Below are 21,431 nucleotides of genomic sequence, written 5' to 3' on the forward strand. Positions count from 1 at the left end.
AAAGAGTATAAGTATATACAGTATACTCTGTTTACAGTATAAATGTGAACCTAGCCTTAAAAGTGATCCAAAATGTTATACAACCCACAATACTGCCAGTAAAAGCTTCAAATCAAACCAGAAAAAAAAAATCGCAGCTGCCAATGAAAATAAAGTGTTTTTCCATGTTACTGGTAGAATAATGGCTCTGGAAAAGCGACATAACTTAATCTAAAAAAATCCACCTAAGTCTGCACTCCCACATTCAAATGTCCCCCTCCCTTCTGAGTCCCTTAGTGTGCCTAAACCACAGTTAGTGACCACATGTTTGGCATTATTATATCCAGTTTAATGCAGCGGCTTTCACAACAGTGCCATAGAGAGGCAGTGACCCAGGTTAGTCCAACCTAAATGTCTTTATTTTGGCAATTTACAAAGATAACTCAAATTTTATCCTTTGGTTTGCAGCTGGATCATCCATATCAAATCTGTTACCGTGGGTGACTGCATCACTCGTGGGTGCCTTCTGTGGCCTGTGTTCAGTCTCACACAGACCTGTCCTGCATGCAGCCTCTTGATCTGATGGTTGCAAACAAAACACTGACACACCCAAGCCTAAACTGAAAGTTTAAGTGGGAATCATGGACATGGGCCACTCCCAAGACCCGAAGTGGAGGGAAAGATCTGCCCCACTACCATCCTGACCAAATCCACACTATTTAGCATTGTAACCACAGCTGTGGCTGTAATTCATCTAATTACAATGCACTCCAGTGGGTTTAGAATACTTCTATGTGCATCCTGGGGGGACACATAACGACCCTCGCATATGATTGCTCTCACTACCTCACACCAGTTAACACTTTACGGGGTGCATGTATCCAGAAGTGCAAGCTGGGTACAATGCATTTGAGCACTAAGCTGGCATATTTTCAATTTTCGCTCTGCAACACCAATTCAAGCTTATTTCTGGAGTAATCCATCTGTTGAGTATAAACAGTCTTTACATCCATATATGAATTCCTAGAGGGGTGTAATTTTCAAAATGGGGTCACTTGAGGAGGGCTTCTTTTTTTCTGGCACCTTGATCCAAAAGTCAAATAGTGCTCCTTCTCTTCTGAGCATTTCTGTAGTTTCGAGAGAAATGTGATATTGTTGCAATTGGGCAAAACTACTTAATAAACTGTGGGGTCCATTTTCATCTATTGTCTCCCATGAAAATGAAAAATCTGGAGCTAAAACAATTTCAGGGGTGAAATTGTAATTATTTTATCTTCACGGCCCAATGGGAAAAATTATCTGAAACACCTGTGATAACCACATGCTCTCTATACTACCAATTGAATTCTTGTGTTTTGGCACCTTAGAGGCATTGCCAATGTGACATGCCACTCGCAAATCATTTCAGCACACTTAGCACACTAAAATAGCATGCCATCCCTTCTGAGCTTTGGAGTTTTCCCAAACAGTAGTTTCTGACCATACTCAAGAGAAATTGTGGGGTCCACATTCTAATATTACCCCATATGACAATTGAAATTTGGGACTAAAGCAACGTTTTAGTGGAAAAATATGATTTTTAATTTTCACTAACAAAAGGTCTACATTTCTGTAAATCACCTGCGTGTTCAAAATGCTCACTGCACCCCCTAGATGAATTCTTTGAGAAGTGCAGTTTCCAAAATGGGGTCACATGTGGGGATATCTGAGACTATTCAAATGTGACATGATGTCCACAATCTATTCCAGTCAACATTGAGCACACTCAGGAGTAATTGCACTGTAAGTTATGTGGTCGGTTTTCTCCTGTTACCTTAGTGAAAATGAAAAATGTAATCTTGAAGTTCCAATGTTATAAACTTTTATGAAGCGCCTGTAGGTTCAAAATGGTCACTAGATAGAGGCCTAGATAAATTCCTTATGAGGTGTAATTTCCAAAATAGGATCACTTCTGGGGGGTTATGCTGTTTTGGAATGTCAGCGGCAACACAAATGTAACATTGTGTCTCCAATTTATTCCAGCCAAAATTGTCCTCCAAAAGTCAAATAGTTCCTTGCCATTTGAGCCCTACTGTGGCCCAATCAGTATGGTGTTGTTCAAAAGTACAACTCATTCCACAAAAAATAAGCCCTCACTCGGCCATTTTGACAGATAAACAAAAAGTTATGGCTCTGGGAAGAAGAGGAGGGAAAAATGAAAAAAAAAAAGGGAAAATGGTCCAGGGGTGAACAGAAGTGAATGGGGCATTTATTGATTCATTCAAACAGTAGTCACATGTTGATAGTTGATAAATGTATTTATTGAAAAAACCCTTTAGGTTAAATTAAAACATGGTGGAAAATGTTCATGTATTGTGTGTGCAATGCGAGAGAATTGCACAAGTCTCTCGCATCAATACCCGGCACTGCCGCCGGCGCTAGGGACCGGAGTGTGCGGCTGCATAGAAATACATGCAGCTGAACACTCCGCTTCATAGTGCCGGCGGCAGTGCCGGCGGCAGTGCCGGGTATTGATGCGAGAGACTCGTGCGAGTTTCTCGCATTGCACACGCAAGTGTAACCCCGGCCAAAGGGTATGTGCACACATAGATGGAACCTCTGCAGATTTTTCTGCACCTGTTTTGAGAAATCCGCAGGTAAAATGCACTGCGTTTTACCTGCAGATTTATTGTGGTTTTTATGCGGTTTTTGTGCGGATTCCACCTGCGGTTTACACCTGCGGATTCCTATTATGGAGCAGGTGTAAACTGCTGCGGAATCCGCACAAAGAATTGACATGCTGCGGAATAAACAACGCTACGTTTCCACGTGGTTTTTTCCGCAGCATGTGCACTGCGGATTTTGTTTTCCATAGGTTTACATGGTTCTGTAAACTCATGGAAAACTGCTGCGAATCTGCAGCGGATCCGCAGCAAAATCCGAAATGTGTGCACATACCCTAAGGGAAAATGAAAAAATGTCGATTTTTTTTTCTTTTTTTAGAAAAAAAGAAGATATCTCCTAATGTGCGTGTATACCCTAAATAGGGTAACATTTTCATGAATGTTATGGCAATAACAGCTAATACACTTTACATGATGTCTTCCACGGTGCTTGGAATGTTCAACACTTTTTAATTGCACAAGAATTATGCTTGGTCTTGTACTCTTTAGCTGGAATGGCATCCTAGAAATCCATTACTGTAAGTAGGCTGAGAGTATGATACTGATATTTTGTGGTCTTCATAAAACTTAGTTCCTTTTAAAACCTTGAGAAACGAGCCTTATCTCCTGCTTTATGGGGGCCAGAAGAAGTCAGCTGCCACAAAGGCACTGGAGCAACTTCCTCTATGTCCGTTCCAGTTCAAATTGCACAAAGTGTAGCCAGTTCATGTGAACATTGGGTTTCTAAAAATACCAGTCACTGCACAAGCAGAGACACGTAAGATTAATAAATATTAACGTAAATGTGTATTATCAGAAAACAAGAAGCAGTGCTAAACACTCTTTAGCGATCAATGTTTATTCCCCTTAAATTAGCTTATTATTAATAACCAGGCATAGTCATTAGTTCTGGAGACTGAAATGCATGAACAAGTCAGGAGCACTTTTATGTGAAGACTACACAACAACAACAACCATGAGTTCAGCACAAAACGTGGTTAGATGACAACATTGTTTAGATGCGTGTTGTAGTAAAATCTCCACTGGGAACCTTAAAATCTCGGAGGTATCTTGTACAGTTGAAAAAAATATGTCTTTTTCTGCAAAGGTTGCAAGATCACTCACAACTGTGCTTCTTATAAACACTGATATTGCATGTTGGATGTGATTATCCTCTAATCTTAATGCACAACCAAATGTTACTGATTAGCTTTGCTTAAAGTTCAAATCGGTTGAAATATGGTGCTGTCGGCAGGCAACTGTTCTATCTCTAAAGTTGGGTAAAAGGGTTAAAAGGTAAGACTATTTGGTAACACCAGCTAAACTTTACTATAGTCACAACAAGTATTTGACAAGTCAGTACAGTACTACTAAGTACTGTAAGGGGCACAATAAGTGACAAAAAGAAAGCATTTAGAGAATAAAAGGAAGTAGGTAGTGAGGAGGCATTAAATAAATACAAAAAATTAAATTAATTCTGTAAAAAGCAAATCAAGGCAGCAAAGATTGAGACAGAGAGACTCATTGCCAGAGAGAGTAAAAATAATCCTAAAATATTCTTTAACTACGTAAATAGTAAGAAACTAAAAAATGATAGTGTTGGCCCCCTTAAAAATAGTCTGGGTGAAATGGTGGATGAGGATGAAGAAAAAGCCAATATGCTAAATGACTTTTTTTCATCAGTATTTACACAAGAAAATCCCATGGCAGACAAAATGACTAGTGATGAAAATTCCCAATTAAATGTCACCTGCTTAACCCCGCAGGAAGTACGGAGACGTCTAAAAATCACTAAAATTGACAATTCTCCGGGACCGGATGGGATACACCCTCGAATACTGCAGGAATTAAGTACAGTCATTGATAGACCATTATTTTTAATCTTTAAAGACTCCATAATAACAGGGTCAGTACCACAGGACTGGCGTATAGCAAATGTGGTGCCAATATTCAAAAAGGGGACAAAAACTGAACTCGGAAATTATCGGCCAGTAAGCTTAACCTCTACTGTGGGTAAAATCTTGGAGGGCATTCTAAGGGATGCTATACTGGAGTTTCTGAAGAGGAACAACCTCATGACCCAGTATCAGCACGGGTTTACTAGGGACCGTTCATGTCAGACTAATTTGAAAAAAAAACCATTCATTTTATTTCAGTTATTTTTTAGAGTCGCTTTATTTAAAGGGAACTTGTTAGTAAAAATTTCCTTCAGAAACTAGGGGTAGTACATGATAGGGTAAGGTGAAATATGTCCAACAATGTGTATTTCATAAACCTCTAGTGCTTCGTTGTTCTGAAATATTCACATGCACACTAGACTCTCCAGTGCACTGTTGGGCATATTACTGCACATGCAGTCCTTGGCTCCTCTTCGCTTCTCCCCAACAGCAGTTCCCCCAGTTTCTTTATTGACAGTGGAGACAGAGGTTCTGCTACATGACAACACCTCTGATCTCCACTGTCAATCAAAAAGCATGGCTAGCACCAGTGGGAAGAAATGACGAGGAGAAATAGGTTACAAATGCACTGACATGCCACCAGTACTCTTGCAAGCCTCTGCTCCTATTTTCTTTACCCCTCTTGTCTTCTCTTGACTGACAGTAGAATGTAGAGGTGACAATGCAGCAGAGCCTCTGTCTCTACTTTCAAGAAGCTGGGGTGACACTACAATTTTTTTTCTTTTGAACCCCTTTAATTTTTCTCTCGACTGCTGACCTGGCGGTGATTGTTTACAGACTGCAGCAGTAAGCCACGACTCTGGTCCATGGATAGCTGTGGATCTGTGGGTTAAATTCCATGTCCTCAATAGACCCTCCATCCCAGGCTGCTGCTAGCAAATCCACCAGTACTTCCCTCTCGCCTTTGTCGGGAAGGCTACACACAGGAAGGATGCAAGCCTCCCTGTCATGATGAGCTTTCATCCTGTTGACATGGAAGACCTTCTATTTCTTACTGGTGTAGTCAGTGGTGATCACATAAGTAATTGAGGCACTGATGCACAAGGTTTGAACCTTCCCAGGCTGGCCAAAACTTGTTCTGGGTCATTGGGACTACCAGACCTTGTAACCCACTTCGTACACCAGCTCACGGGCGTTCCGTTCATACACCAGCCGCTTCATTGACTGCATTTGGTCAGGGAGACGCATGACATACTTGATGATGGACACTTCAGGGGTGTTTAGTTACGCTTCCCAGGATTCTCTTACCAGAACAAGGGATCTCTGGACTCTTCTGCCATACAGGTGCTTGAAGGGGGAAAACCCAATTGAGGCCTGAGGTACCTCTCTGTAAGCAAAGTTTTTGGCAAAAAAAGGAACAATAACGTGACATGTGACCATTGTGACATGTGACCATTCCCTAAGATCTCATTCATACATCTGCGTTTGTTGACAAATGCAAAATATGGTAAGCGTGTCATCAGCGTTTTGGATTCAAGTTTCATCAGTGTTTGGTACTTGTCAGTTTTTGCCATCAGTGTTTTTCACATCTGGATAAATAAATTACAAAGCTTCTCCTATCCTTATAATGGTAATCGTGAACAGATCACGGACTGACACTAATTCCATCTGTGTGGCATACATAATTTTCATGGAACTATAGTCTTGTATTGGTAGTTTTCATACGTGAAGTCAGTAAAAAAAGGACATGTCTCCGCAATGGTCTGCAAAAAAATATGGACATGTGAACAGCCCAATAGGCAATAATAGATATGTGTTCTAACCATGAAAATCACAGACACACCACGTATGTCAAAAATGGATGTCTGAATGAGCCATTACAGGTGAGCTGCGTCTATAAGTTTATACAATGCCACTTATTTGCCCAATGATCCTTTTTGCGACTTGTACCCTATATTTGCTTTACAAAATCAAGTATGCTTATCTCATAAAGGAAGATAAATCTTCTATCCTCCAAAAAATGATTCTCCTTAGCACGTTTCTTGTTTTGCCACAGCAAAAATACTTAGATAACTCTGGAGTTTGTCATAAAATACCGTAGATGTAGCCAGGAGATAAAGATGACTTCCTCTAGTTACCATCCATATCAAAAACAGCATGAGTCTACTTCTGCTAGTAACTTACTAGTTCGTGATAAAAGAAAAAAAAAATCTTTCTACTCTGAAAGTATACTTATATTTTATATATGTGTAGTTTTTTTTATTCTGTTAGCAGATTAAACGCAGTTAAATGCTTAAATACTCGTGTTACCCCATTTTCTCCAGTTGTATGTAAAATTTTATCTAATAGCGTCTTATTCTGTGTTGTAATTCAAAATATCTAAAATCAAGAAAAATAAAAGTTTGTTATTGTATCTCTCCATCATTAAAACACATGTATTACACATAACAATAAAGTAGAAGCTCAATTCCAGCTACACAGCCAATACATCTACTCAAGAGATGAAGCATGAAGTTGGCATACTATACAGGTCCTTCTCAAAAAATTAGCATATAGTGTTAAATTTCATTATTTACCATAATGTAATGATTACAATTAAACTTTCATATATTATAGATTCATTATCCACCAACTGAAATTTGTCAGGTCTTTTATTGTTTAAATACTGATGATTTTGGCATACAACTCCTGATAACCCAAAAAACCTGTCTCAATAAATTAGCATATCAAGAAAAGGTTCTCTAAACGACCTATTACCCTAATCTTCTGAATCAACTAATTAACTCTAAACACATGCAAAAGATACCTGAGGCTTTTATAAACTCCCTGCCTGGTTCATTACTCAAAACCCCCATCATGGGTAAGACTAGCGACCTGACAGATGTCAAGAAGGCCATCATTGACACCCTCAAGCAAGAGGGTAAGACCCAGAAAGAAATTTCTCAACAAATAGGCTGTTCCCAGAGTGCTGTATCAAGGCACCTCAATGGTAAGTCTGTTGGAAGGAAACAATGTGGCAGAAAACGCTGTACAACGAGAAGAGGAGACCGGACCCTGAGGAAGATTGTGGAGAAGGACCGATTCCAGACCTTGGGGAACCTGAGGAAGCAGTGGACTGAGTCTGGTGTGGAAACATCCAGAGCCACCGTGCACAGGCGTGTGCAGGAAATGGGCTACAGGTGCCGCATTCCCCAGGTAAAGCCACTTTTGAACCATAAACAGCGGCAGAGGTGCCTGACCTGGGCTACAGAGAAGCAGCACTGGACTGTTGCTAAGTGGTCCCAAGTACTTTTTTCTGATGAAAGCAAATTTTGCATGTCATTCGGAAATCAAGGTGCCAGAGTCTGGAGGAAGACTGGGGAGAAGGAAATGCCAAAATGCCTGAAGTCCAGTGTCAAGTACCCACAGTCAGTGATGGTGTGGGGTGCCATGTCAGCTGCTGGTGTTGGTCCACTGTGTTTCATCAAGGGCAGGGTCAATGCAGCTAGCTATCAGGAGATTTTGGAGCACTTCATGCTTCCATCGGCTGAAATGCTTTATGGAGATGAAGATTTCATTTTTCAGCACGACCTGGCACCTGCTCACAGTGCCAAAACCACTGGTAAATGGTTTACTGACCATGGTATTACTGTGCTCAATTGGCCTGCCAACTCTCCTGACCTGAACCCCATAGAGAATCTGTGGGATATTGTGAAGAAAAAGTTGAGAGACGCAAGACCCAACACTCTGGATGAGCTTAAGGCCGCTATTGAAGCATCCTGGGCCTCCATAACATCTCAGCAGTGTCACAGGCTGATTGCCTCCATGCCACGCCGCATTGAAGCAGTCATTTCTGCCAAAGGATTCCCGACCAAGTATTGAGTGCATAACTGAACATTATTATTTGATGGTTTTTTTGTTTGTTATTAAAAAACACTTTTATTTGATTGGATGGGTGAAATATGCTAATTTATTGAGACAGGTTTTTTGGGTTATCAGGAGTTGTATGCCAAAATCATCAGTATTTAAACAATAAAAGACCTGACAAATTTCAGTTGGTGGATAATGAATCTATAATATATGAAAGTTTAATTGTAATCATTACATTATGGTAAATAATGAAATTTTACACTATATGCTAATTTTTTGAGAAGGACCTGTACAGCCAATCATTCCTCAAATGGAATCAGGTCTAGCATGGTAGCTATGTTACTGGAAGAACTGAATGAAAATCTAACAATCACTACAATCCTGTGTTTGGAATACCATGACTGCACAATTCAATATGCTTAGTTGTAGGAGAAACCCCAAACTGGATCACAAACAAATTTCATGCTTTGTAGGAGACAAAAGCTTTATCTCTTGCTCACATTCCAGATATCAACTACGATAGATACAGAAAATATTGCCATAAAAATGTATGCAATAGATGTATGCTAGACGTTGCTTGCAGTGATTGTGTCATCATGATCATCATCATCTTCAATGAATATGAGACACAAGTATAGGCGTTTAAGAAAAAGGACTGACATGTGTCCCATTTGTCACTATTAGAGTTACACTTCATAACAGAAGCAGTTGTTTTGCATTTTGTGCTTTCTAATCATTCATATGTTCTCTTTGTTTATCTTATAATCCCTGTTCTTTTTCTAATTTGCCATTTACCCCTCCCCCTCCCCCCCCCTAAAAATAGACCTCTAAAGTTATGTTAATCTCATTACTTTTGAGTGTGTTCAAAACTCGGGCCAAGATTATTCGGGTTGACCCTTGGCAAAAAAGAAAGAATCTCCTGCGTTTTTAGACAGCTCTCTGTATGATTCGGGTGAAGGCATTGTGCCACAGTGAGGTGAGAATTACAAGACACCCTGTTGCCAGAGCCATGCACAAAAGGGTATTACATAATATTTCCATAATACATCAACGTAGGTAGAAAAGAAATTCACTGCAGATCACCGTGAGAAATTCTCATGGTAATCTGCTGTGAACTCAATAAGCTGAACTGCAGTGACTTCATCACTGACTTTTTCCCACGGTGCTGAGGTCTCTGCAGTTCAGCCCTGCTGGGGATGCAGCCCCACTGACCGGCAGTAACCACAGTTGTTTCAGCGCTGGTTAATTATGCTGCTCTCGCAGCAGCTCATGCACGAGTGGTTCTCAGCCTGGACGGTCACATCTTGGCACCATCCAGGTTGAAAACTATTAATCCCCAGACATGGATTATGGCATGGGACAGAATGACAGACAGGAGAGGGATATTATTTTATTTTTATTTTAGTTTTATTACAGGAAACGATGTATTCAGTGGAATTAGGCATTAGGTGAATATAAATGTGTCTGCTTTTTTAAATAAAAATGGAAAACTGTGTTTTGCTTAATTTCTAATAAAATACTTTATTTTGGCTGTGTCTGTATTTACCAGATAACTATAGGATTAGTAATGGAAATGTGTCTTATAGACAGATGCCTCTCCATTACTAACCCGTGGGCTTGATGTCACTTGACAATTCATAGGTGACATCAACTCCACAAATATGAACCCCACTTGTCACCACTACAGGGCAAGTGGGAAGAGCCAGGCAAAGCACCAGAATTGGAGCATCTAACAGATGTGGCTTTTCTGAGCAGCTGTTGGCTGCTATTTTTTTCTTGGGGGCAACATCCATGGCCCTTTACCAGCCTGAGAATTCTAGCCCCCAGGTGTCAGCTTTAGCAAGGCTGGTTGTCAAAAATGGGGGGACCCCAGTCGTTTTTTTAAATGATTTATTTAAATAATTAAAAAAAACAGTGAGGGGACCCCTCTATTCTTGATAACCAGCCTTGCTGCAGCTGAGGGCTGCAGTCCCCCGTTGTGACTTTTGCCTGACTGGTTATAGAAAATACAGGGGAACTCACACCAGATTATTTATTTATTTATTTATAGCGCAGGCGGCAGGTGATGAATACTCTCATCAGCGGCTCCTGCTGTAGCTGTTATTAGCGCCAGTAAGTGTAGGCTGATGGGAGTAATAGTCCCATCAGTCTCAGCGTGCAGCAATTGTTCTCACTTTAATACAACTCTCATCATTCTCCCCTGTTGTCGCTGATCACTGGCAAAGCAAGGGAGAACAGCGCTTACTGTATCACTTCTTCCCTGGAGCCGATGAGTGTCACACGGATGACATCCATGTGTCATCCGTGTGCACATGTGTGGGACATTTTGCAGCCCACATGGACAGTAAAAACGGAAATGTGCACAGACTCATTCACTTGAATGGGTCTACGTGTGTAAAAGTCTCAGGTATGTGTGAAAACTGTGATCAAATGTTCTGGAGACATGGACGTGTGAAAGAGGCCTAAGGAAGTAAGGAGATTACAAGAGATTAAGCTGCACAAATTGATATAATATACACCAATCAACCATAATAATAAGCCACAGGAGGATAAGTTAATAAAATGCTTATTTTGTTACAAAGGCATATGTGGTGGTACACATTAGACAGCATGTGCAGAGTAAGTTCTCTGAAGTTGATGTGCTGGAAGCAGGAACAATTGTCAAGCATAAAGATTTGCGCTACTTTAGCAAAGGCCAAATAGTGATGAAAAAATGAAAATTTCAGGGCATCTTTAAAGCGGAAAGTATGAAGTTGATTGTTTCCATCATAGAATAGTTAAGGGAAAACAACTGAAGAACCAATGCCAGGAATAATGTTGCCCAAAGAACAAGGATGAAAAAGGGAGGGAATGCTAGCCAAGGTGATTGAAGACCCCACTCCTGTTGTAATGCTAATGACGGCATCCCTACTTGATCCCTCTCCCATCTCCCGGCAGGGACGCAGACATACTCAACATTCCCTGCACAGCTTTCTGATCCCTTGGGCCTGCGCACGTCGTGCAAGGCTCCCAGTGGCACGACTAGTGCATGTGCGCACTCCTCGATTCTTAAAGGGGCAGCACCCACACTCTGAATCTGCCCCTAGCCAATAGCTGGGAGGTGTCTAGTCTTTAAGGCATGCTCCCCTGTAAAGAGGTGCCTGTACAATGTCCTCTGTAGTGTTAGTTTGAGTTTGTCTCGGTCAGTTAGTCATCAGGTTCCTGAACCTATCACTGAACCTTTTCTGTTAGAACCTGTTGCTGAACCCGACTAGTCTGAGCCTGAACCTATTCTGTTAGAACCTGTACCTGTTGCTGAACTCGCTTAGTCTGAAACTGAAACCTGTACCTGTTACCTGAACTCGCTCCGGCGGTACCTGAGCCTGAAACCACTCCAGTGGTATGTGAGTTTGAAGCAGCCCCGCCGGTACCTGAGTCTGAAACCACTCTGGCAGCACCTGAGCCTAAAACTACTCAGGTGGTACCTGAGCCTGCAGCCACTGAGGCGGAACCTAAACTAGTACCAGTGCCGTCCTGTTAAATGTTCCAGGATCCGCATTATCTGATCCAGCACCAGTGTCTGTCCTGTCAAGTGTCCCAGGATCTGCACTGTCTGAACCTACATCAGTATACTGTCCAGCCTTGGACTCTGAGTCAGTGTTTGTCATCCTAACCCATGGGGTCAGCTGCCACAGTCCCGGAGCTGTCCTTGGAGTACTACCTGCTGTCTACCTGCAGTTTATGCCTAACTCCACCATCAGGAGATGTAGCGAAAACCAGTTGGCCGCTTAGCCATGCCCCTCCAGCGGTAAGTCTGGACCATGGCGCAGTGCGTGACAACTGTGTACAAACTGTAGCACAAGATGCTGGCTATAAGAGAAAGGTATTAGAATACAAAGTGGTTTACAGTTTGCTGTGTATGAGGATGATTATGAACATCTCAGAAAGAATCTAAAATGGGCAGGTGAGCATTCAAACTTAAAGGGGTTGATCAGTTTAATTTGATTTTAACATATATATGTTGAGGACATGGTTTTGTGGCACTAACTAATATATAAGTATAAGGGTATGTGCACACATAGATGGAACCCCTGCGGATTTTTCCGCACCTGTTTTGAGAAATCAGCAGGTAAAAAGCACTGCGTTTTACCTGCAGATTTACCGTGGATTTTATGCGTTTTTGGTGCGGATTCCACCTGCGGTTTTACACCTGCGGATTTCTATTATGGAGCAGGTGTAAACCGCTGTTGAATCTGCACAAAGAATGAACATGCTGCAGAATAAACATCGCAGCGTTTCCGTGCGTTTTCTTCCGTAGCATGTGCACTGCAGATTTTGTTTTCCATAGGTTTACATGGTACTGTAAATTTTGTTTTCAATAGGTTTACATGGTACTCTAAACTCATGGAAAACAGCTGTAAATCCGCAGCATCAAAACCGCTGCGGATCCGCAGCAAAATCTGCAACATGTGCACATACCCTTACAGGTTCTTTGCCTCCTTAAATAGACAAACTTATTCTAAAATAGGCATACTGATTGAGGAACATGTGACTAGACCTGTCCATGAGCATCCTCAAAGTGAAAAATACCTTTGCCATGCTGTGTTTATGCTATTATAAGAGAATGATGGATAGATCTGGTCACATACTTCTCTATCAACTGCCATTTTGAGAAATTTAGAGCTGTGCGGTCTGTAAGGAGGAGAACCTGTAATATTTATATATTGGTAATTGACACAAAATCATACACTCAACACATGATAAAATAAAGATAAAATGGACAACTCCATTAACCATGGATAAAGTACACATCATGTAAACTTTAATCAATATAATGTTTTTTTGCCACTGTGCATAAATTGTTTGAGATTGGTTGATATACAATCAACTCCATTTGTACATGAATAATATTTTAAACGGTTTAAGTTGTGTTTTACCTTAAGACATATTTAACTTATGACCACATCATTATTGTTTTGTATAAATAACTATTTTATTATTTTGTAAATCACAAAATAAATATCTCACCAATAGATTTCTCAGTCTTAGCAGTCTGTTGAGACGCTGCATTGGTGGAAAGATCCTCAGGCATCGGCATTGGTTCATCATTGTCTTCTAAGCCATCACTTACTTCAGGGCTTTGATTTCCTGTATGAAAATCAAAAGGTAAAGCATGACAATGAATTAAAATCAGACTTAGGCTGCCATCACACTAGCAGTATTTGGTCAGTATTTTACATCAGTATTTGTAAGCCAAAACCAGGAGTGGAACAAATAGAGGAAAAGTATAATATAAACATATTCACCACTTCTGCATTTATCACCCACTCCTGGTTTTGGCTTACAAATACTGATGTAAAATTCTGACCAAATACTGCTAGTGTACAATCAGATCCAGTGCTGTTAGATTTAAAAAGACTTTGGACGTTAGGAAATGATTCTCTGATCTCACACTGTTAACATCTGTTAACATCTCCGGCCCTAAATATACAGTCAAGGCCAAAAGTTTTCAGACTGACAGAAATTTAAGTTTTCACAAAGCTTGCTTCTTCAGTTTTTATACTACCAATTTACATTAACTCTAAATTGTTATGAATAGTGATCAGATGAATTGCATAAAAATTGCAACGCCGTTGCTTGCCATGAGAGTTAACTTAAACGGAACCAGTCACATGAAAAAAACAGTATTAACCTGCAGATATGGGGTTAACCTGCAGGTTAATAGCGCTCTGACCCTGCTTGACCCTGACACTTAGACCCCCTTACCAGCCCCCCCATCTTCCCCCACCAGCCCGCTGTCGGGAGGAAATTAACTTTTTTCCTCCTGGTAGCACTCCGTGCGGGGGGGTGGGGAGTGATTGACCCCATATCTGCAGGTTAATAGCATTTTTTCATGTAACGCATTCCCTTTCATGCAACAAAATTATCAGCTTACATCATTTTAGACATGTTCTCATTAGTTAGCTCAGGAGAAAGTGTTGACAAGGACAAGGCTGCTAATATCACTCAGTCATGCTGATTGAATACTACCAAGTTGCATCAACTCCTTCTCAACATCTGCTGTGTACAGTGCCTTAAAAAGTATTCAAACCCCTGAGAACGTTTTCACAGTACACTTACAAACCTAAATATATTTTACTGGGATTATATGTATTAAATCAATGCAAAGTACCAGGTATTTGTGAAGTATAAAGGTAATGATAGATAGTTTTCTAATTATTTTAAAAATATAAATCTGAAAATTGTAACATATATTCATTGTACTCAGTCCCCTGTTATCTGATATTCCTAAATAAAATATTCAGTGAGCAATTGACTCCAGAAGTCACATAATTAGTAAACTGACTCCACCTCTGTGTAATTTTCAGTATAACTACAGCTGTTAGGTGTAGGCATCAGAGATTCTTTTGAGAACAGTAAGGATCAAACAGCCTCATGAAAATCAAGGAACACACCAGACAGGTCAGGGATAAAGTTGAGAAGTGTTACGCAGGATTAGGTTATAAAAAATAGCCCAAGCTTTGGACATCATATGGAGCACTGCTCAATTCATCATCCGAAAATGAAAGGTGTATGGCACAACTGCAAACCTACCAAGACATGGCCGTCGACTTAAACTCATATTACAAGCAAGAAAAGCACTAATAGAAGAAGAAGCCACAAAGCTCATGGTCATTTTGGAGGAGCTCTATAGATCCATAGCTCAGTTGAAAAAATGTGTCTACATGACATCTACAAGTCATGTACCCCACAAATCTGGCCTTTATGGAAGTGTGGTAAGAAAGCCATTTTTGAAATCAAGCCATAAGAAGTCCTGTTTGCGGTTTGCAAAAATCCATGTAGTTGACACAGCATGTGGAAGAAGGTGCTCTCTTTAGATGATAACAAAGTAGAGCTTTCTGGGCTAAATACAAAATGCTCACGTGGCATGAATACTTTTCCAAGGCACTATACAGTATATACAACGCGGCAGACAATGCATTCCTGTTAACCACAGTACATGTGATGAGATTAATATTCACAAGCAGATCTGGAAAAATCATTAGTGAATGGCAGCTGTATATAATAGCTGACACCATCCTGCAATTGTCGCTAGTCCCATTCGCAGCAGTTTGACCTCTCACCTGCCACTGTCCATAGTGACAGCAGCATATAGAAGCTTACTTGAGAGAGGGAAAGCTCTTTTTATTCTCATCCACACCACATTGCCATGATGACCTTAGGCTGAGTAATGGCCTCTGGGCCTCCCAAATATGGTGGTCTGTTAGGTTGTTACATAAGCAGAATCTAACACACACCCTAACATTGTAAAGGTATGTGCACAAGACGGTCTTTTAGATATTTGTGAACCTGGTAAGTTTTTCAGAAAGAAAGCAATTAAGAAATGCTGGAGTTTTTTGTCCTGAAGTGTAATTTTTGGCATCTTTTCGGTAATTTTTTTGCTATGTCCTTGGAGGCTCTTTTATTTTTTATTTTTTTAATGGTAATACACAAATATGAGTGGCCTCCAAGTGTAAGCCTTCTGAAGAATGGTCAGGTCACTTCTTTTAAAAGTTTCACATCTTTAGAACCCTAAACTGGTTAAAGGAATCTCAAAAAAGTGAACATATGCACATCAAATTGTTTTACATAGCAAAGTATATGTTCATTTTGTTTAGTGTTTATTTAAACCCTTACTGACATTTGAAGAATACTTACATCATGGTTGGGAAGTACTTCCTAACTCATGAGGTTTATACACGTCATAGCGATTGCCCATGCACAAGAGTTGTGTGCGCGAGATTGGCGCTGGGTGTTCAGCTAACATCACAGCTAACACCCAGATCTTACTGCCAGGAGTGGTGCCTGCACCGCTCCCAGCAATTTAACCCCTAAATGCTGTGATCGCTATCAATCGCAGCATTCAGAAGGCAGGGATAGAGAGCTTCCTCTCCCCTCCGATCGGCACCCCCATGACGTGAGGGCCCGGTGGTTGCGATGGTGACCTGAGGTGGTAAAGATGACATTCGGATCACCAGGCTATATCAAGCCCCTTAGACCATGCACAGAGCATGGTCGAAGGGGCTTGTCTCAAGGCAGCAGTTACATGTATAAAGCATTGCAATGCAGGTGCATTGCAATGCATTATTCCAGCGATCAGACTGCTGAAAGTGAAAGTCCCATAAGGGGAAATAAGAAAAAATAAATTGTAAAAATAAATAATAAAAAAAAAATAATCACATAATAAAAAATAAAACTATATTGTACCCATCCTTCTATATTATTTAAAAACACTCTTTTTCGGTGATTACTTTGTATCTCCGTTCATACTGCACCCACACACACAAATGATACATGATTTCAAAGGTAAACTTGCCCCCTTCAGCAAGAAAATACCCAAACAAACCACACGATGTTATCACAAAATACAGTACATTTTAATTTTCATAAAACTGCAATAAGGAAAAATGACCTGCAGGTGGCACCACACTACCCCAAAGCACAATACCACAAAGCTGAAACAAATCCTAAGATTTGCCTTGCCCAGCCGATTTCAGGCAGGTACATATAAAATATTTGCTACATATGTGGAAGTAGAATAAAAGTTAAACTTTACCTGTTTAAGACTTCAGCTTTAAAATTGACGATATAAATGAATGCAGCCTAAAAGGGACTGGACAGGTTCTGAACCATCAGATTTTCCGTATTATTGGACAGTCATTGAAAAGTCTATCTTCCTTCTCAGGTTGCAGCTTATTGGTGACCTGGAGTCACCTCTGGTTCCAAGTAAAAAAACTGCAGCGTTGACATAACTCAGACTGTACATTGTTTCCCAATGGGAGAGATTGGTTTAAACAACCTTGCAAAAATTGAAAAAAATCCAACCATAGGGAAAAAAAAGGGAAAATATTCTGCAGCTATTACTTTTTTTTTTAAAGGGATATTCCCAATTATTATACAATGGTGTAAATACGCTTGTTTATGGGGTCAATTCTCTATCATTTTTACTGTCAAAGCGGCACTGCTATACAGGGAGCTGCTCCGTTCACATACATAGAGCTGTGTTGCACTTCCCTACACTGCAGATAGATGGCAGTGCTGCTGTGGAGGGGAAAAAAATGCTGCTGCCCCGTTCTTTTGCAAGGTCCTGACAATCAGACCCCTTCTGATCAGTAAGTAAAATACCATTATGTTTAATGTCGGGGGATCTCCTTTTGGCTGGAGTCACACACAGCATATTTAAAAAAAAAAAAAAAAAAAGGTCCATTTTACACGACAATCACAGAAATGTTGCCTGAACAGTGATCCGTATGTCATCCATCCGTGTGCAGTGCGAAGATGCGATTTTCTCGAATGTAAGCCTCTGTGTGACATCCGTATGGTGAGATTTTCTCACCGGCTTGCAAAATGGACATATAATGGATGCATGTGCTCAAATATTCGTGAAAACATACCGAATATAGAGTATAAGCCGACCCGAGTATAAGCCGACCCCCCCTAATTTTGCCACAAAAAACTGGGAAAACTTATTGACTCGAGTATAAGCCTAGGGTGGAAAATGCAGCAGCTACCGGTGAATTTCAAAATTAAAAATAGATGCTCCATATCGTTCATTATTGCCCCATAGATGCTCCATATAAAGCTGTGCCACATATAATGCTCTACACCGTTCATTATGGCCCCATAGATGCTCCACATAAAGCTGTGACATATATAATGCTCTGCACCGTTCATTATGACCCCATAGATGCTCCATATAAAGCTGTGCCATATATAATGCTCTGCACTGTTCATTATGGCCCCATAGATGCTCCACATAAAGCTGTGCCACATATAATATGCTCTGCACCGTTCATTATTGCCCCATAGATGCTCCATATAAAGCTGTGCCATATATAATGCTCTGCACCATTCATTATGGCCCCATAGATGCTCCATATAAACCTGTGCCACATATAATGCTCTGCACTGTTCATTATGGCCCCATAGATGCTCCATAGAAACCTGTGCCAGATATAATGCTCTGCACCATTCATTATTGCCCCATAGATGCTCCACATAAAGCTGTGCCATATAGAATGCTCTGCACCGTTCATTATGGCCCCATAGATGCTCCATATAAAGCTGTGCCATATATAATGCTGCTGCACCATTCATTATGGCCCCATAGATGCTCCACATAAAGCTGTGCCACATATAATGCTCTGCACCATTCATTATGGCCCCATAGATGCTCCACATAAAGCTGTGCCACATATAATGCTCTGCACCATTCATTATGGCCCAATAGATGCTCCACATAAAGCTGTGCCACATATAATGCTCTGCACCTTTCATTATGGCCCCATAGATGCTCCATATAAAGCTGTGCCATATATAATGCTGCTGCTGCTGTTGCAATAAAAAAAAATCACATACTCACCTCTCTTCGCTCAGGACGCCGGCGCTTTCAATATTTACCTGCTCCTCATGTGGCTCCGTCTCCAGCACTGACGCTCAGCAGACGCGCGCACTGACTACGTCACCGCGCCCTCTAACCTGAGCGTCACAGCCAGGAGACGCTGGCGACGGAGCCGCACCGGAACGATGAGCAGGTAAATATCGCGCAGTGTTCCCCTCCCCGTATACTTACCTGTTCCTGGCGCGGTCCCTGCTTCTCCCGGCGCTGCATCTTCTTCCTGTATTGAGCGGTCACAGTTACCGCTCATTTAGAGCAATGAATATGCGGCTCCTCCCCTATGGGAGGTGGAGCTGCATATTCATTGCTGTAATGAGCGGTACCATGTGACCGCTCAATACAGGAAGAATCTGCAGCGCTGGAAGAAGCAGGGACTGCAGGGACCGTGCCGGGAGCAGGTAAGTATAATTAGACAGCCCCCGCTCCCCCTCCCCTGCCGACCCCTGGGTATGACTCGAGTATAAGCCGAGAGGGGGACTTTCAGCCCAAAAAAATGGGCTGAAAATCTCGGCTTATACTCGAGTATATACGGTACATATATGTCAGTGAGACACATACCTCTCTGTGTTCATCATCTCATTAAATACATTTACATTTGACCAGCTTGATTTTCCTGAAATTGCCTGTCACCCAACAACCAACGTGCGAAAATTTGGACAACTAGTCAATAGGTATTTTTATGCAAAAAAGAAATAAAAAAGTACACATATTTGGTATCACCACATCTGTAAAGACCTGGCCTATAAAGTTGTCAAAATAACAATGCTTTTTCATCAAACTGCTGGAAAAAAAAAAAAAAAAAAATGAATAAATCGGGATAAAAAAGGTGAATGTAAATAAAAATGGTAACCCTGAAAATGACATCTTGCCCCGCAAAAAGCATGCTTCATCCGCAGAAAAATAAAAAAGTTATAGCTCTCAGAATTAAGCAATGCAAAAAATAATTACTTTTTCTATAAAATAGTTTATTGTGTAAAAGCACCAAAACCTCCAAAAATGATATATTATTATTATTTATTATTATTATTTATTTATTTATATAGCACCATTAATTCCATGATGCTGTACATGAGAAGGGGTTACATACAAGTTACAGATATCACTTACAGTAAAGAAACTAACAATTACAGACTGATACAGAGGGGCGAGGACCCTGCCCTTGCGGGCTTACATTCTACAGGTAATATCGCTGTAATCATGACCCAAAGAATAATAATAATTATCAATTTAATGGTGGGCAGAACAGCATAAAGAAAATTCCTGAATTGCTGGTTTTGTTCAATCTGCCTCACAAAAATCGGAACAGAAAGCGATCAAAAATTTAACCGAAAAGGGTATCAATAAAAACATAAACTCGTCCGGCAAAAAATAAGCCCTCATGTGACCCTTTGTCGGCAGAAATATGGAAAAATTATAGCTCTCAAATACAGCGATGCAAAATCTTGTATTTGCAAAAAAAGTGTCTTTTAGTGTGTGACAGCAGCCAAACATAAAACAATGCTATTAATCTGGTATCGCTGTAATCGCACCGACCCAAAGAATAAAGTCGTTTAGTTACTTATACCACACAAGGTACCTCTCCTGCGTTACAGTCAAGTCCCACGATGTAAATCCATCTGAAGGGGTTAAATAATTTTACAGCCAGGAGCCTGCTAATGCAGCTGTGCTCATGCCTGTAAAAAGTGGGGAATGAATGGAAAGCAGGGGATCGTAGCTACTTGCGGTGCTGCGCCCCCTGCTGGCATAACATCATATGAACTCGAGCGTGAGAAAATATTCCGAAAAATTCCCACGCTCTAGTTCATATGAGGTTAGGCCAGCAGCGGGTGCAGCACCGCAAGTCTAGGTAGCTACGATCCCCTGCTTTCCATTCATTCCCCACTTTTTACAGGCAGGAGCACAGCTGCATTAGCAGGCTCCTGGCTGTAAAATTATTTAACCCCTTCAGATGGATTTACATCGTGGGACTTGACTGTAACGCCGGAGAGGTATGGGATATTGTTGTTTTTTATTTTTCCTTTTTTACAGAATGAGGGTCGTCATTTGGATTAAGAGTATAATAAACTTTTACAACACTATGTGTCTTTATTTCATTAAAATACCTTTTCCTAATGTGTGTGTTTTATTAACCCTTTATTAATATAGGATTAATAATGGATAGGTGACTTATTTGACGCCACTCCATTATTAACCTAGCTTAATGTCACCTTACAATAGCAAGGTGTCATTAACCCTTTATTACCCCATATCCCACCACTACAGGGGAGTGGGAAGAGAGAGGCTAAGTGCCAGAATAGGTGAATCTTACAGATGTGCCTTTTCTGGGGTGGCTGGGGGCAGATGTTTTTAGCCAGGGGGGGGCAAATGTCCATGGTCCCTCTCTAGGCTATTAATATCTACCCTCAGTCACTGGCTTTCCCACTCTGGCAGAGAAAATTGCGTGGGAGCCCACGCCAGTTTTTTCCTCGAATTAACCCTTTATTTTAACAGCTAGAGCCCACAAATTTTGCACACACACACACACACACACACACTACTAACATTAGTAGAGAGGAATATGCAAAAAAAAGGGATATGAAAAGGTTTACTGTATGTAAACCATGTCTCATATCATGTCGGGTTTGGGAAGGAGATAGCAAAAGCCGG

The 21,431-nt window shown here is 40.8% G+C and overlaps 1 protein-coding gene across 4 annotated transcripts in view; it reads right to left on the minus strand.

Moving 5' to 3' along the window:
• Nucleotides 1-21,431, minus strand: part of IKZF1 (IKAROS family zinc finger 1) — a 185,296-nt gene that overhangs the window by 112,919 nt on the left and 50,946 nt on the right. For all 4 annotated transcript variants that reach the window (XM_069730348.1, XM_069730352.1, XM_069730350.1 and 1 more), the window contains one exon: nt 13,376-13,495. In XM_069730348.1, the coding sequence (XP_069586449.1) occupies nt 13,376-13,495 (120 nt within the window). The remainder of the gene's footprint in view (nt 1-13,375; nt 13,496-21,431) is intronic.

The sequence above is a fragment of the Ranitomeya imitator genome, chromosome 6 (assembly GCF_032444005.1).
Source record: "Ranitomeya imitator isolate aRanImi1 chromosome 6, aRanImi1.pri, whole genome shotgun sequence".
NCBI classification, from domain to species: Eukaryota; Metazoa; Chordata; class Amphibia; order Anura; family Dendrobatidae; genus Ranitomeya; species Ranitomeya imitator.